We start from the raw sequence: 13,560 nt of genomic DNA, 5'->3' as shown, positions 1-13,560 counted from the left end.
TTGGGCTTTATAAATTCCAATCAAGTGACCCAGGTCTTTCCACTCAGTACAGTTCAGCTAATGTAGCTGTAATGTAAAAAGCTTTAATGGACACTGTTGTCTTATAAACAACCTGATTTGTTATGTTGTTCTACTTCCCTTCCTAATTTGCAGTGATATTGGATTCATGGTTTTTTCTCCTATTTATAGGTTAAACTAAAAGGAAGCCCAATTATTCTTTCGGACAAAAAGCTCTGCCAGGTGTGCCAAAGTCCTTTCTGTGAGCCTGCATTCGTGAGATACCCAAATGGTGGTATGGTTCACACCCATTGTGCTGCAAAGAGACTCATGAATCCGAACATGACCAATCACAGTCAAACTTGAAGTATGTTCCAGGTTGCACTAGTTTCCATGACTTACTTCTTGGAAAGCGTGCTGGATAAAGAACCAAGTGCAGCTACTTTAACAATAAATCAAGATGAAGAGATTATCCTGGGGCTAATGGGAAGATTTCAATAAATGTGAAATATGGCCACTTATCTGCTGATCTTTATGAATGTAGACAGCAAAGAAAATATTAACCATCAGAAATAGAGACACGCAAGAGTAGGCTCTTCTGTGTATAGTAATAAAAAAATCAACCTTCTGAAAGAAAATAAGCCTTTTCTTCAGAGAAAGGATGAATACGGGGCAGACTAATGTTTTTTAAGGAAACTTAAATTTGCACTGAATGTGTTGCTTATAAACATGGTGTGGCGGGGAGAGACCCTTTTATTCAGGAGTCGGATATTGTCTGTCTCTAGAATGCTTTATGAAGAGACTATACAGTGTTGTAGCCATGTAGAGAAGAGACTGGCATGATGCAGCTTATTCTCAAGAAAAAAATGCATATCGATTGTTAGCTGCAGCATGTCCTCATTTCTGCTGAAATCTGTTCCACAGGATCACATTATGAACTTGTTCTGTGCGCTACAAATTGTTGGCTTTTGATGCACTTTTTGTCTCCCCTGGCCCACCCCGCCGCCACGTTCTGCTGTATTGTTGTCATAAAACAAATTTAAGTACTGTCCTGTTGCTAGTTTCTACTGTTTTGCTGTGTCTAAAGTAATAAACTCAGTGGAAACTGATGGCCTCATACAGTCACACATCTGTATTTGAAAAACCCAGTCATAATGAAGCTGTCTGATACAGTCTAGTTAGACCCTAGTCACTTTTTTGTTGGGGAAAGAGGCTTCAATAATTTTTAATATGGACTTATTTATTAATATGCAAATATACTGTAAATACAGTTGAATAAATTGGTTTTATTATTGAATGTCCTTGGAGGATAAACATGTAACCAATGATGTCAAGAGTATGGGTTACATTATAAATGTCTGCTGTAATATAACTTTGACAGCAAGCAGAGACTTCAGTGGGACTCCTTGCAATAGTAAGGGTCAGTGCTTTGGGATCCCTGTGTGAGATCTAGGACCTAGATGGAAAGGGGAGGAGAGGTCATAACGAAATCAGTAATGACACCCCCAGGTGCTAGTGAATTTGGTATGATTTAGTAAATGCTCTATAAATTCTGAAGTGTTCTGTTTAAGAGACAAGATGGGTGAGGCAACATCTTTTATTGGATCAACTTCTGTCAATGAGAGAGACAAGCGTTCGAGCTTCCACAGAGCTCTTCAGCTAACGCTTTTTCTATAATAATTTAAAAAATATTTACTGATCCTGTGAACTCTTCAAGATACTGTTTAACCAAATTTTGTAAGGAGCCTGAGAGTTGAAGGAGGCAATTTCACTAAACATAAGAGGATTATGTATAAACATATTTTTAAAACTTTAATTCCTTAAGCCAAAGAAGAAATCAAGCTGTAATAAGTATTAGATTCTTGAATGATACATGGTTGAAATAGTTGGTATGACTCCTCTAAATTTTCAGGTTGAGTCAGTTGAGATTTTCAGCACAAAGTGTATCTGCACAATATCTAGGGCCCTACCAAATTCACAGCCATGAAAATGTCACCAAACGTGAAATCTATTCTCCGACCATGAAATTTGGTCTTTTGTGTGCTTTCACTCTATACTATACAGATTTCACGGAGAAGACCAGTGTTTCTCAAACTGGGGGTCCTGACCCAAAAGGGAATTACAGAGGGGGTCACAAAGTTATTTTAAGGGGTTCGCGGTATTGCCACCCTTACTTCTGCGCTGCCTTCAGAGCTGGGTGACTGGAAAGCGGTGACTGTTGGCCGGGCGCCCAGCTCTGAAGGCCACACCCCACCAGCAGCAGCGCAGAAGTAAGGGAGGCAATACCATACCATGCCACCCTCACTTCTGCGCTGCTGCCTTCAGAGCTGGGTGGCTGGAGAGTGGCGGCTGCAGACTGAAGGCCCAGCTCTGCAGTCAGCAGCGCAGAAGTAATGGTGGCAATACCATACCATGCTATCCTTACTCTGTGTTGGTACTGGTGGTGGCTCTGCCTTCAGAGCTGGGCTCCTGGCCAGCAGCCGCTGCTCTCCAGCTGCCCACCTCTGAAGGCAGTGCTGCTGCCAGCAGCAGTGCAAAAGTAAGGGTAGCAGTACCGCAACCCAGACAAAACTACTTTTTGAATGGGGTATCATAAATCAATATGGTCAACACAGATAAATTAAAATAAGTTCAGAGGTTGGTAATGTAAACAAAATATTGTTGAAAAAAATAATAAAACCAAAATCCTGTAACTCAAGGAGTACTGATGTGAGGAAATCACAACCAGTGTTATCTTCTATAAAGATTTGAATATAGATGGTTTTTGATGTGGGCAATAGCATGGAATTTGTAAGAAATGCTTTATATATCCTATTGGGAAACAGGCATTATATAAAAATATCACCCGCAGTACACTAATTTTGTTTTCATAAAGATGTCTTAACTAATAAAAGAAAATATTTTTTTTTTAAAGTAAGGTTACTATCCAGACAGAATGTGAAATCCAGATGTTTCACACTCAGTTTCAAGAAGTGGGGACTTACAATACCTGGCTAAGGGCAAATTCGTGGTAAAACACCTTAACTAAGTTTACATGTGAATAAGACCAAATATTAGTTTTTCTGTTAACATATTTAATGTTATCTAAACATAAGCTGTAATTCATCTAAAACAAATTCAAATTCAGCTATAGCACACATGCAAGGCAATGTTAAAAGGTATACAAAAATGGATAGCGTAGAATAACATAATCTAACCTGAACTGGAAGGATAATGGGCAAAAAAGAGGCTTAAGTTTTTATCTCAAGTGTAATCTTGGGGGAGGGGAGGGAAGGGGAAAGAGAAACAATATATTGCTGCTGGAATTTCAACTTCTATATCACTTACTGCTTTCAGTATATTAACTACAGCTCTGCACATTTTGAATACAATTCTAAAATTTAGAGAAACACTTTTATTTGACAGGAAGCCTGATGGCAAAATTAAGCAGTATAAATTAATTTGTCTCAAAACAACTCAGTTATGTGCAAAAAATAAATTAGCAGGTTTGTGGGACTACTGCTTCTGGCACAAAGACCATAATTAAACTTCTAATTCTAGAGCAATTTGCAAGGTATTTGTTTCAAAACCTCTTCAGTTACAGCATCATATTCTGCAACTTTTCCATATCTGCTATTGTCATCCACTTTGAGACTTTACCTCCAATTAAATTCAAATTTTGTAGAAATCAGTACATTAATGCAGCATCACTAAACTATGTATAACCTATGTTTGGAAATTTGCTAAAATTTCCAATGAAAGTGATCCAAAGATAAATCCAGGTTCCACAGAGGACAGTGACAGAACATGGCTGACTAAGATCTTTAATGACTCTGCTTAAAGAGCGACTTTCCCTGGAGAAGTTTTGGAGTAATGTGGGAAGGTTGAAAACATTTTATCATTAACTGTCTGCCTCGCTGGCCACCCTTTTTAAGATCTTTGAAGCAAAATGTCAAAGAGAAACTAACAAGTGTGGATTTAAAAAAAAAAAAAAAAAAAAAACTGCAGAAAGATGCCGTGTGTGTGTGCCCCTCTCCATGCCTAATCTTTCTCTCATTAAAAGAACAGGAGTACTTGTGGCACCTTAGAGACTGACTAATTTATTAGAGCATAAGCTTTTGTGGGCTACAGCCACTTCTTCTTCCTTTCTCTCATTATTTCTGCCTTTTACCTCTGTTTTTAACCCTGTCTAATATTAATAGCAGCAGCAGTGATTTCAGCATGGAGTGCCTCCTGCTAACCATATATATTCAGGGCAGGTTGGAACTTCTCTGTTTTAGCTAGTAACACTTTCTATCATAAAGAACATGTTGGGTCTTTGTTTACTGCCTCTGCGAGGGATTCAGTAGAGATGGTTGGTGTCAGCAGCCCTGCTGACAACTTAGATAAGAAATGACACCAGCTATGACTTGGAAGTTCCATTTTTCTGGTTTATTTTTGCCTTTGAGACACTATTCCCTCAGTGTGCGTGCTTTCACATCAGCTGTCTTGCAGGCTCTCTGCCACTGTTCTAGCAATTTATTCAATCATTGCTGGTTCTGAAATCAGTTCAAAACACTTCTGTCATCAAGAGCAAGCCTCTCTAGTATATTACATCTTTGTTAAGCTTCCCAATCAAAATTTCAGCATAGAATATAAAACACAGCATTGTAACAATGATACTGTTCAGCACTGCTAGAGGAGTTGAATCTTCTTTCCATCCTGTGTTGTCCCAACAATTTCAGATTCGTATGATAGCTGTTATCAACATGAAACAAACTTCTCCGGTTGAGTTTCCTTTTTGCTTCAGCACCCAGCTCATAGCTTTCTGTACCGCTTCTAACGTAACTCAAATTGCATAGCTGAGATAGCCTTTTCCCTGTAGTATAAACCTGCCCTGAATGTTGGCCTAGAATTTCAGGTAACTCTCTGTTAGGGAGGCTCTCCTTTAGTCACCTACTTTGGCTAATGTGTCCACATTTGTCCTGGTTAGAAAGGATAACTTTTCTCTGCTTCCCCCCCAAAAAACCTGATGGCGTTGTCTTATCCTGATTTACTGTCTGCTTTCCTCCCTGTCTGAAGCAAAAAGGAGGAGGAAAATAATTGATAAAACAAAAACAGCACTTCAGAATCCAGTGTTCTGCTCAAATTAGAACTAGAAACAGCAGTGAACAGTCCAAATTATGCCTGTAAAGGATTTCAATCCGTTGTCCTCTTTCATCTGTCAATAAATTGTCACACAACTTGACTGTACTACAAGAATATTCTTGATAAATTCCATACCCATGTGTTTGAGACTATTACTTTTTATGTACTGTACATAAAGTTTATGATATGAGATTTTTATGCTCCTTGAAGTGTCTCTCTCCAAAACTTTATTTTGTGGAGGGGTTTATGTCACATTTCACTAAGGGCGTGTTTATACAGCAAGTTACTGCTCTGCAAGTCAACCCTGATCTACACTACAAACTTATATTGATATAACTGTATTCTGAGGGGTGTGGAAATCCACAACCTTGAGTGACACAGTTATACTAACCGAACTCCTGGTGAAGACAGCGCTGTGTCAACAGGAGGGTTGTTGTCAATATAGCTACCGCTTCTTGGGGAGGTGGAGTACGTATGCTGCCGGGAGAAGCTTTCCCATTGGCGTAGGTAGCATCTTTGCTGAACACTGTAAGTGTAGACAAGGCCTCAAAATGTGACGCTACAGCCCACGTGTTCACATCCCATGTGGTCACTGCTACAGCACACTGAAAGTTCTGGATTGTAACCTTAAGAGCTTTAGATGCATCCTCAGCCATGTCTCTCTTGGGGTCATTAAAATATCAGTTTTCATTATGCATCATTATTATGAGACTGGTATCTTTGATCCTACCGGGGTGGGAATATGTGCATAAAAGCAGTTTAATACTTTCATTATACATTCTTATATGAAAGCTTAACTCTGAACCAAGGCTCAGACTTTACAACAAAATGTTTTATCAGTCTTTCTGTACATTTTACCATGAGTAATTATTTAAAAAGTTGTCACTCTGTTGATAAGTTTTCATTGTTCTCTACAATAATACAATCACTCATTCTTTCCCAGTTAGCTTTAGTCTGATCATTCTAAATCGATCAGCATGATCTAAATTCAGTTACATCGTAATTTAACGTTAAAAATACATTGGCAATAATGAGTTAATTCATGTCACCTGTTCTACTATTACCTATGAATTACTAATGCTGACTGTTTCCTTGGTGTAGAACATTGTCTGAACTGTAAGCTAATAGCTTTATGTCCTCAACACAGATTATGAAATGTGCTGCTACTTGCAAAGGGAGAATGCAGCAGATAGCTAGCCTAAGTTAATGGTTAGTTACACAACTAAAAGTACCCCTGAATTAGGCTTGCTACTATGGCACCCTTCACACTTACTCTTCTGCTCTCTTGACTTCTTGCTCGGTATGTCAGTGAACATATCCAGCGGTATGTGGAATGTACAAATGTAAACATGTTGATTTTAATAAATTATTTTAATTACTTTCTGTAACTTACTTTCTAGAGGGATATGTGCCCTGGTATGTGACTGCTAAACGAAGGGAATAGACGCATGAGTGAAGTGTTGCCTTATTGGAAGCTCAGTTGTGCCTTTATAAGAGGTGGTCAAATGAAATGTTCAAAACTTTCACTAGATCCTGGATAAATTGGCTTCCTTGTTCCTGAACACTAGGCAATTTGGGTTTTTTGGCCGGGGGAGGGGAGTTTTTATTACTTACCATGCCTCCTCCCTTCCTATCTCCTGACTGATTCAATAGAAGTAGTCGTTGAGCATTCCAGATTGGCAATTCTAATGGCCTTCTTCTGGTGCTATATGACTGACTGGCTATATTATCCCCGATTTGGCTAGTTAAATAGATCTACAGCAGAGATGAGCTTGGTGAAGCAACTTGAAATACGTTAGCCTAACAGTGCAGGCAAAAAGTGTGTGTGTGTGGGGGGGAAGTATAGGTGGTGTTTTAAGAGGCTCACTGAAGGTGACTGGGGACAATATTGTAAACCCTGCCACCATTTTCCACAGCTGAGGGTCATTGAAGCTGATATCTCACTCTTGAGAGTAAGCAAGGGTGCATCTCCTGCATGCATGCAGCTTCAGACGGGGTCCCTGGGCTGCTTGCCTGTGTGCCGCATTGGTCCCTGCACACCCTGGAAAACTTCCTACAACGGGGGAAGGAACAAAGCAGTCCTGCCAAGGAACCTTTGGCAGAGGATTGGCGAGTACCTCCAGTAAAGTTCCCTAGAGATCTCTTTGGAGAATTCCTGTGAAATCTCACTGTGCATTAACACATTGTTCCTCAGCACTGCTTAGCTGCACAGGGGAATGTGAAGCACAGGCAAACACAGCTAGTCTTGTATGTTTCTATCCCTTCACCCACTTCTAGCATATACAAAGCAAAAGACAGTTCTACCTCATATAACTGAGCAACACCAACTGGTGAGACTGGCTAGACCCCTTTGGAGTGGAGAAGAGTTCCTGACTCACTGCGCCACTGGACAACCCTGCTGTGTGCTCCACATCATCCTCCAACTTGATCTCCTTGTCCATGATTTTGTCCTCGGAAATAATTCCAATGTCCGCTGTCTCCAGCCCCGCCAAAGTATCCGTGGGGCTCTTGGTGGTGGAGATGGGGGCGCTGCTGAGGATGGCATCCAGTTCCTTATACTTCGGTGCAGCACCAGAGTGACTGTTTGATTCCCTTGCCACGAGAAATCTGACCATAGGTATCAAAATTCCTACAGCTGGAGTGCAGCTGGGACTGCACAGCTTCCTCTCCCCACAGCGCCAGCAGATCCAACAACTCTGGTGTGCTCCAAGTGGGACAGCTGAGAAGGTTTGAAGTGAGCTGGCAACACCAAGCAAACAGGAAGTGGAATTTCAAAAATTCCTGAGCCTTTAAAGGGAGAAGGGTGGATGCCTGTGTACCTTGCTTCAGGACAGCAAAGTTTGAACTGCTGACCAGAGCAGTCAGGATGGGCATTGTGGCACACTTTGTGGAGGCCATTTACAGCGACACAACCAAGTATCTTGTCTACACTGACACGTAGTCGATATAACTGTTGCAAAAAGTTCTATGCCTCTCGTCAAGGTGGTTTTATTTTGTCGGCAAAGCAGGAGAGATTTGTCGGCAGAAGGAGGATTGTAGTGTGTACGCTTCCATTGTTTTGTCAATGAAAGCTGATTTTTGTTGACAAAACTCTGTAGTGTAGACAAGGCCTATCCTTTTAAAAGCAACTTCCTTCTGTAGACAAGGCCTTAAATACTCAACACAATTGTCATAAGTTGCAAATCCATGTTGAATGTTTCTCTATGGGCAAAACAAGAAAAAGACAGAAGTACAGGAAAATTGACAGCTGCAACTAAATCATGATCACTGGTGAAATATATTTTGAGGCTATTTTAGGCTCTCTCATGAGAGACTGACCTCAGTTTATTGAAAAATGAGGAATACAAAACTTTGAAGGGTGAGAGCTAAATCAGGGGCTTCTTTACCCTTTCTCATAACAAAAGAACAAGGGCCCACTCAAGGCAACAAGTCTAGAACTGATTTAGAAAAATATTTCCTTTTTGTGTACTGAACATTGGAAACTCACTGCCTCAAGGTATCTTTGAGAATCTTATTAGAATTCAGAACGGATTGGACATCTAAATGGATAGGAACATCCAGGGTTACATTAGATAGGATAAAAATTGGAAGGGGTGTGAGCTCGTACTTCAGAACGTAAACTAACCTCTGTTGGATTAGAGCATGTTAGAAGTTTAGACTATGTACAGGCTCTTCAGAATTGTGCCCTACTTTATGGTTTCTTTACCTCTTCCTCTGCAGCCAGCTTCTGCTACTGGCTGCTGTCAGAGGCAAGATACCAGACTAGATGGACCACTTGTCTGATCTGGTATGGCAATGCCTACGTTCATGATCATTGGTCTTTGCTTATGTTATCTTGAGAATGTTGGACTATGGAGCCCAATAAGATTGACTATATATTTACTCATTGAAGGATTAGGATTTACTCCTTTAACTGTACCGTATGGTAGAATTCATTGCTTCACTATATGTATGCCATCTGACACCTTACATATAATACAAAGTTTAAACTTCTCATTGTAAATACAACCAAGGATCATTTTATTCAAAGGAAAAACAACATAGAACATTATGCTATATTAAGTAATATCCAGAGTACTGTCCAGTTTTGTTTCCTTAATGCAAAAAGCTGAAATTGAAAAAGATACGAGTGGTATGAATTGCATAGTAGATTACAAAGCTGGTACAATTTCTAAAAAGCTTCTAGGCTCTTATTAATTAAAGGGAATTGTGAAAACTCATCACTCTATTCTGCTCTTGACTAGGAGAACATTAAAGTGCAATACATTGAGGAACAACTAAGTGTCTTTACATAACATGTTGCTTCTAAAATAATAAACTGAAAATGTAAAAGGACTGGACAATCTTGACCATGGTAGTAGCATCTTGTACTTCAAGGCCTAAAACTAATCGTATAAGGAGGAGAGTTCTCCCCGGTATTCATTGTACAGTTTGGTAGGTGCGTTTTAACCTCTCTCGGAAGCATTAGATATACTTACCCCTGCCACTCAAAATAGGATTTGCTACACCAAAAACAGCTATATCCCATCTTTATAAGAGGAAAAAGGCAGAGTCTGTAGTATAGGAAGAAGAAGAAAAATATAGGAAAGGTGGGAGTTACTTTTAACAAAAGAATCAATCCTTTCTGTAAATTACTTGCTTATTAACTTAAACTCAATATCAAAAGTGGAGAGGGGAAAAGGAGGTAAGAAGCGGACAGGTTAAGAGAAATTGGGGCAAATTGCTGTATCTGTTCTATTTCTTTCTCAGCAGTCAGTCCTTCAGAAATCTGCAGCTATTAATCAGAATATGCCTAAAACCATTTTATGTTCTGTCAGAAATAAGCTGTTTCTTTTGTGTTTTTTGTTTTGTTTTCTTAAATGTGTGTTAGCTGTTCATCTCAAGAGTTTCTTTCCTTGACCTGGTCTCCTGCCATCACAGTATCCACACCATGATCATTTTTCTATTCACCTCAAAGAAATTAAAGGAAGATACTATTTTCTCCACAGCCTGACTTAGGTATTTAACCATTTGCAGTATATATAAATCCCCACAGTTCAGTTTTGAAAACATCTCTTATGTCAAGTGGCTTGTGCATTGAATTGAAATTTTAAAAATGCTGTTCCGGTTTGATTTTTAGCGACAAAGTAAAGGTGCTTTTGGAGTTTAAATCCTCTGTACTGCTCACTCACGGCACATGGTCTGATTTTTCTACCTGCCTCACGGTAATGTTTGCTGTGAGGGCTGTTAGTATTGGCCACTCTGTTCGGTGCGGAGTGAGGATCTGAAATGAATGCAGTTTTGTTGTGCAGAGTAATGAACATCTTCAATCCAGTGTGTTTCCCGGGGTTCCCTAAACCTAAAGCTCTCGGTAACTTTACTTTCTGCAAGGCTGCATCAGGAAATAAACCAGGAGACATAGCACTAAATGCAATAAGCAGAATAATTGATAGTCCATCCCAATAATTGGCAGGGGCATGGACACCTGCCTCCGTGCTAAAAATGCCCCTTGAAGGTCACCTTCTTTTCCTTAAAAAAGGGGTCTTTCGCGTAGCTGCGGTCATCCCCATAAAGAGTCCTGGTTGCACCACAGCTGTGATCCAACGAACGTTCAGCACTCTCAGCCGACACCCAGCAAATGATCTTGTTGGCACTGCAAACTCAGCAGTGAGTTTTGAGAACTAGGCCCTCCAAATGCAGAGCAAGATAACCTTCCATTCCCCTTCTGGTGGCAGTAGCTGTAAGCGTGCCTTCCCTAGACTTTCCTGCCAAATGTTTGGAGGTGAAAGGTATTATTTCAGCCTAAAGTGAATTGGTTTTTCCCCTGGTGCTGTCCGCTTAGGGGTGTCAGTCCATAAATGAACACACAGGCATTTACAGATGGGGAAAGAACTTAAAAATAAAAGTAGCAAATGTCACCCATCCGCATTGGCATTACTTTTTCCCCCCTTCCCGCAGCAGATGGACATTGCAGCATCTGGAGGGGGGTCGAGGGAGGAGTCACTTTTGTCCCATGGGCGTTTAAACACTTTCAGGAGGCAGTGGCAGCATTGCTCCAAACTTTTCTGGTCATCAAGGTTGACATTAATTTTCACTGCGTCATTTGCTTTGTATACTACTGTCATCCACAGGAAGTTTCCCCATTCCTCGAACACAGGTTCTGAATTCACACCACCAGAGGAGCAGGATCACGACACCCAGGCCAGCAAAAACAGCACTCAGGAGTGCATCATCTCCAAAGACTTTCAGCATTTACATGGTTACTAATCTAAAATGTAAAGCAAAACAAACCTCTCTCCTCCCTGGATAGGGAGAGTACTGCTAGATATTTAAGCTAAATTTATAAACTTCTATTCAGACCCATGTGGGTTCTTGTTCATCTCTTTCCCCCTCTCCCCCCTTTTCCCCACGAGTGGCCTCTTGAACTTTTAACTGTGCTTTTAGCACCCCGTTAAGGTTCAGCAAATTCATCAGCCCTGCTTTGCTTAGGGCTTACGGGGGTTGGTACATAACCATTGTTAATTTTGCCAGTGAGTACATATTTTACTGGGGAGTGGGCAGTTTTCAATAGCACAGGACAATTTCACCAGATAGTCCCAATGCTGCAAAGACCAAACTCGTGCCAAAACCTCCTTTTCACAGGAGTGAATTCCATCTCTACCTCAGAATCCCAGAGGCATAAGCCATGGGTCGGAGGCCCATGCCATGGTTCTGACTCAGCTCCTCTCTGTAGTTGCCAATTGCAGCACAAATGATTTTTTCATCCAGGGATGGGTTAGGGCTGGGGCTTAGGCTTGCTTTAACTGGACCCTGGCTTCCTGTTGCTAAGACCCCCGGTCCAGTTCTGTTCCCTCCTTTAACAGTTCATACAGCAGGGCTGCTTTTTCTGAAAACCCCTCAATAAAATCTCGGGAAAAATTAACCATTCCCAGAAAGGATCTAAGAGCAGCAACATCCATGGGGGTTGGTAGTTTAAATATCATCTCAACCTTCTGTTGATCATGGTGGTGCCCCCTCTTGTCCAAGGGTTGCTCCAAAATAATTTACCTGCTGGCAACATTTGGGCTAACCTTAAACCCAGTTTCCTGCATCTTTTGTAACACTTTGTTCAATACCTCCAGATTCTCTTCAGTGGCCTGAGTGCAGATCAGCATCTGATCCACATAAGAAATTACACTCTCTTTCAGGCATCCCATCCCACATCTTGACTACATGGGCATGACATATACTAAGTAGGGGCATTGTTCCAGCCCATGGGAACTCTGGCAAAACACAATTGCTTCCCCAAACTTATAGTAGTAGTTCCAATGTAAAGGGATAGCAACAACAACAAAAATTGGCTAAATCTAAAACAAAAAACCACTGGGCCGTCTCTTACAAGGGAGGCCCTTACCTCCTAATAGTGGACCACTATCGGAGCCATTAGTAAGGTCATCCGGTTAAGGGGACGGAAATCTACCACAAGCCTTACTCTGGGTACTCATCAAGGAATAAGTGGCACCTGTATCTAACAACAAATTCTGTCCATACACACACCCCCCTTCAAACTTCACATACACCATGAACCTCCTGTTTTGGCCTGAAAATAAACAATAATCTTGGGCCTGATCCTTCTTTTGTTAATTTACTACTTCCCTTAACCTTTAAAACAAAACACACACACAAAGCAGCAGCAGCGAAAGTGTGTGCATGTGGAAAAGAAGCAGATGGTGGGGAGAGGGGGATATAGAAAGAAGCATGTGGGGTGGGGGCAGGAGAATGACTTAGGAAGGAAAACCTAAGCCAAAAACTTAAAGTACAGACAGCAACAACAAATCTAACAAACTAAAGAAAAGTGGGGCTCCATGGGTCCAAGCATCTGGGAATCTGTACCCCTGTCCCTATCCTAGCATTGAGAGGAGAGGGGGGATTGTCACCTGCACTTGCAAATTAGTATGCCTTTGGGCACCTTCTAGGGTTGCCAATCCACCAGGCATATTAATTTGCAAGAGCAGGTGACAACCCCACTCTCTCGATGCCAGGGATAGTGTAAGAGAGCCCTGCAAAATCCTCTGGGATCATGTATCCCCTGATCAAAGCCACCACAGCCACCAGATTGAGACCGGGGATGCCAGCTACCCTAGCTAGCCATCCCAAAGCTGTACTCCAGTTTAACAGGCCAAGTGATTTCCCTGCTACCCTTCCTTGGGGACCAATTTTCCTTATTATGGTGTTTATTATGGAGGCTATGGGTGGGGGCTTCTGCAACTCTGCCAGTGTTTCATGCAAGGGAGTATACAGGGACTACCCAGTAGAGCCCAAGGGAAAAGGAAGCTCATGGGACCATCCCTATCCTCATCATAAGAAGGAACCAAGTCGGGGTCTTCCTCTAACCTATTGACCCTTCCCAGACTACAACTTCCTCTAATTGCAGCTGCTATTCCCTTCTGCTCTCCCCACATGGCTCTGAGAGCACAACTGTGTCTTTTACCTTCCCCA

At 41.3% G+C, this 13,560-nt stretch overlaps 1 protein-coding gene across 5 annotated transcripts in view; it reads left to right on the top strand.

Annotated features, from left to right (window-relative positions):
* Nucleotides 1-5,306, top strand: part of TGFBRAP1 (transforming growth factor beta receptor associated protein 1) — a 64,955-nt gene extending 59,649 nt beyond the window's left edge. For all 5 annotated transcript variants that reach the window (XM_005306990.4, XM_042854507.2, XM_042854522.2 and 2 more), the window contains one exon: nt 190-5,306. In XM_005306990.4, the coding sequence (XP_005307047.2) occupies nt 190-363 (174 nt within the window). In that variant the 3' untranslated portion in view covers nt 364-5,306. The remainder of the gene's footprint in view (nt 1-189) is intronic.
* Nucleotides 5,307-13,560: the final 8,254 nt, after the last annotated feature.

This window comes from Chrysemys picta, chromosome 1 (genome assembly GCF_011386835.1).
Source record: "Chrysemys picta bellii isolate R12L10 chromosome 1, ASM1138683v2, whole genome shotgun sequence".
NCBI lineage: Eukaryota > Metazoa > Chordata > Testudines > Emydidae > Chrysemys > Chrysemys picta.
Note: the sequence above shows the minus strand (reverse complement) of the source record. Positions and strands in the feature narration are given on the sequence as shown.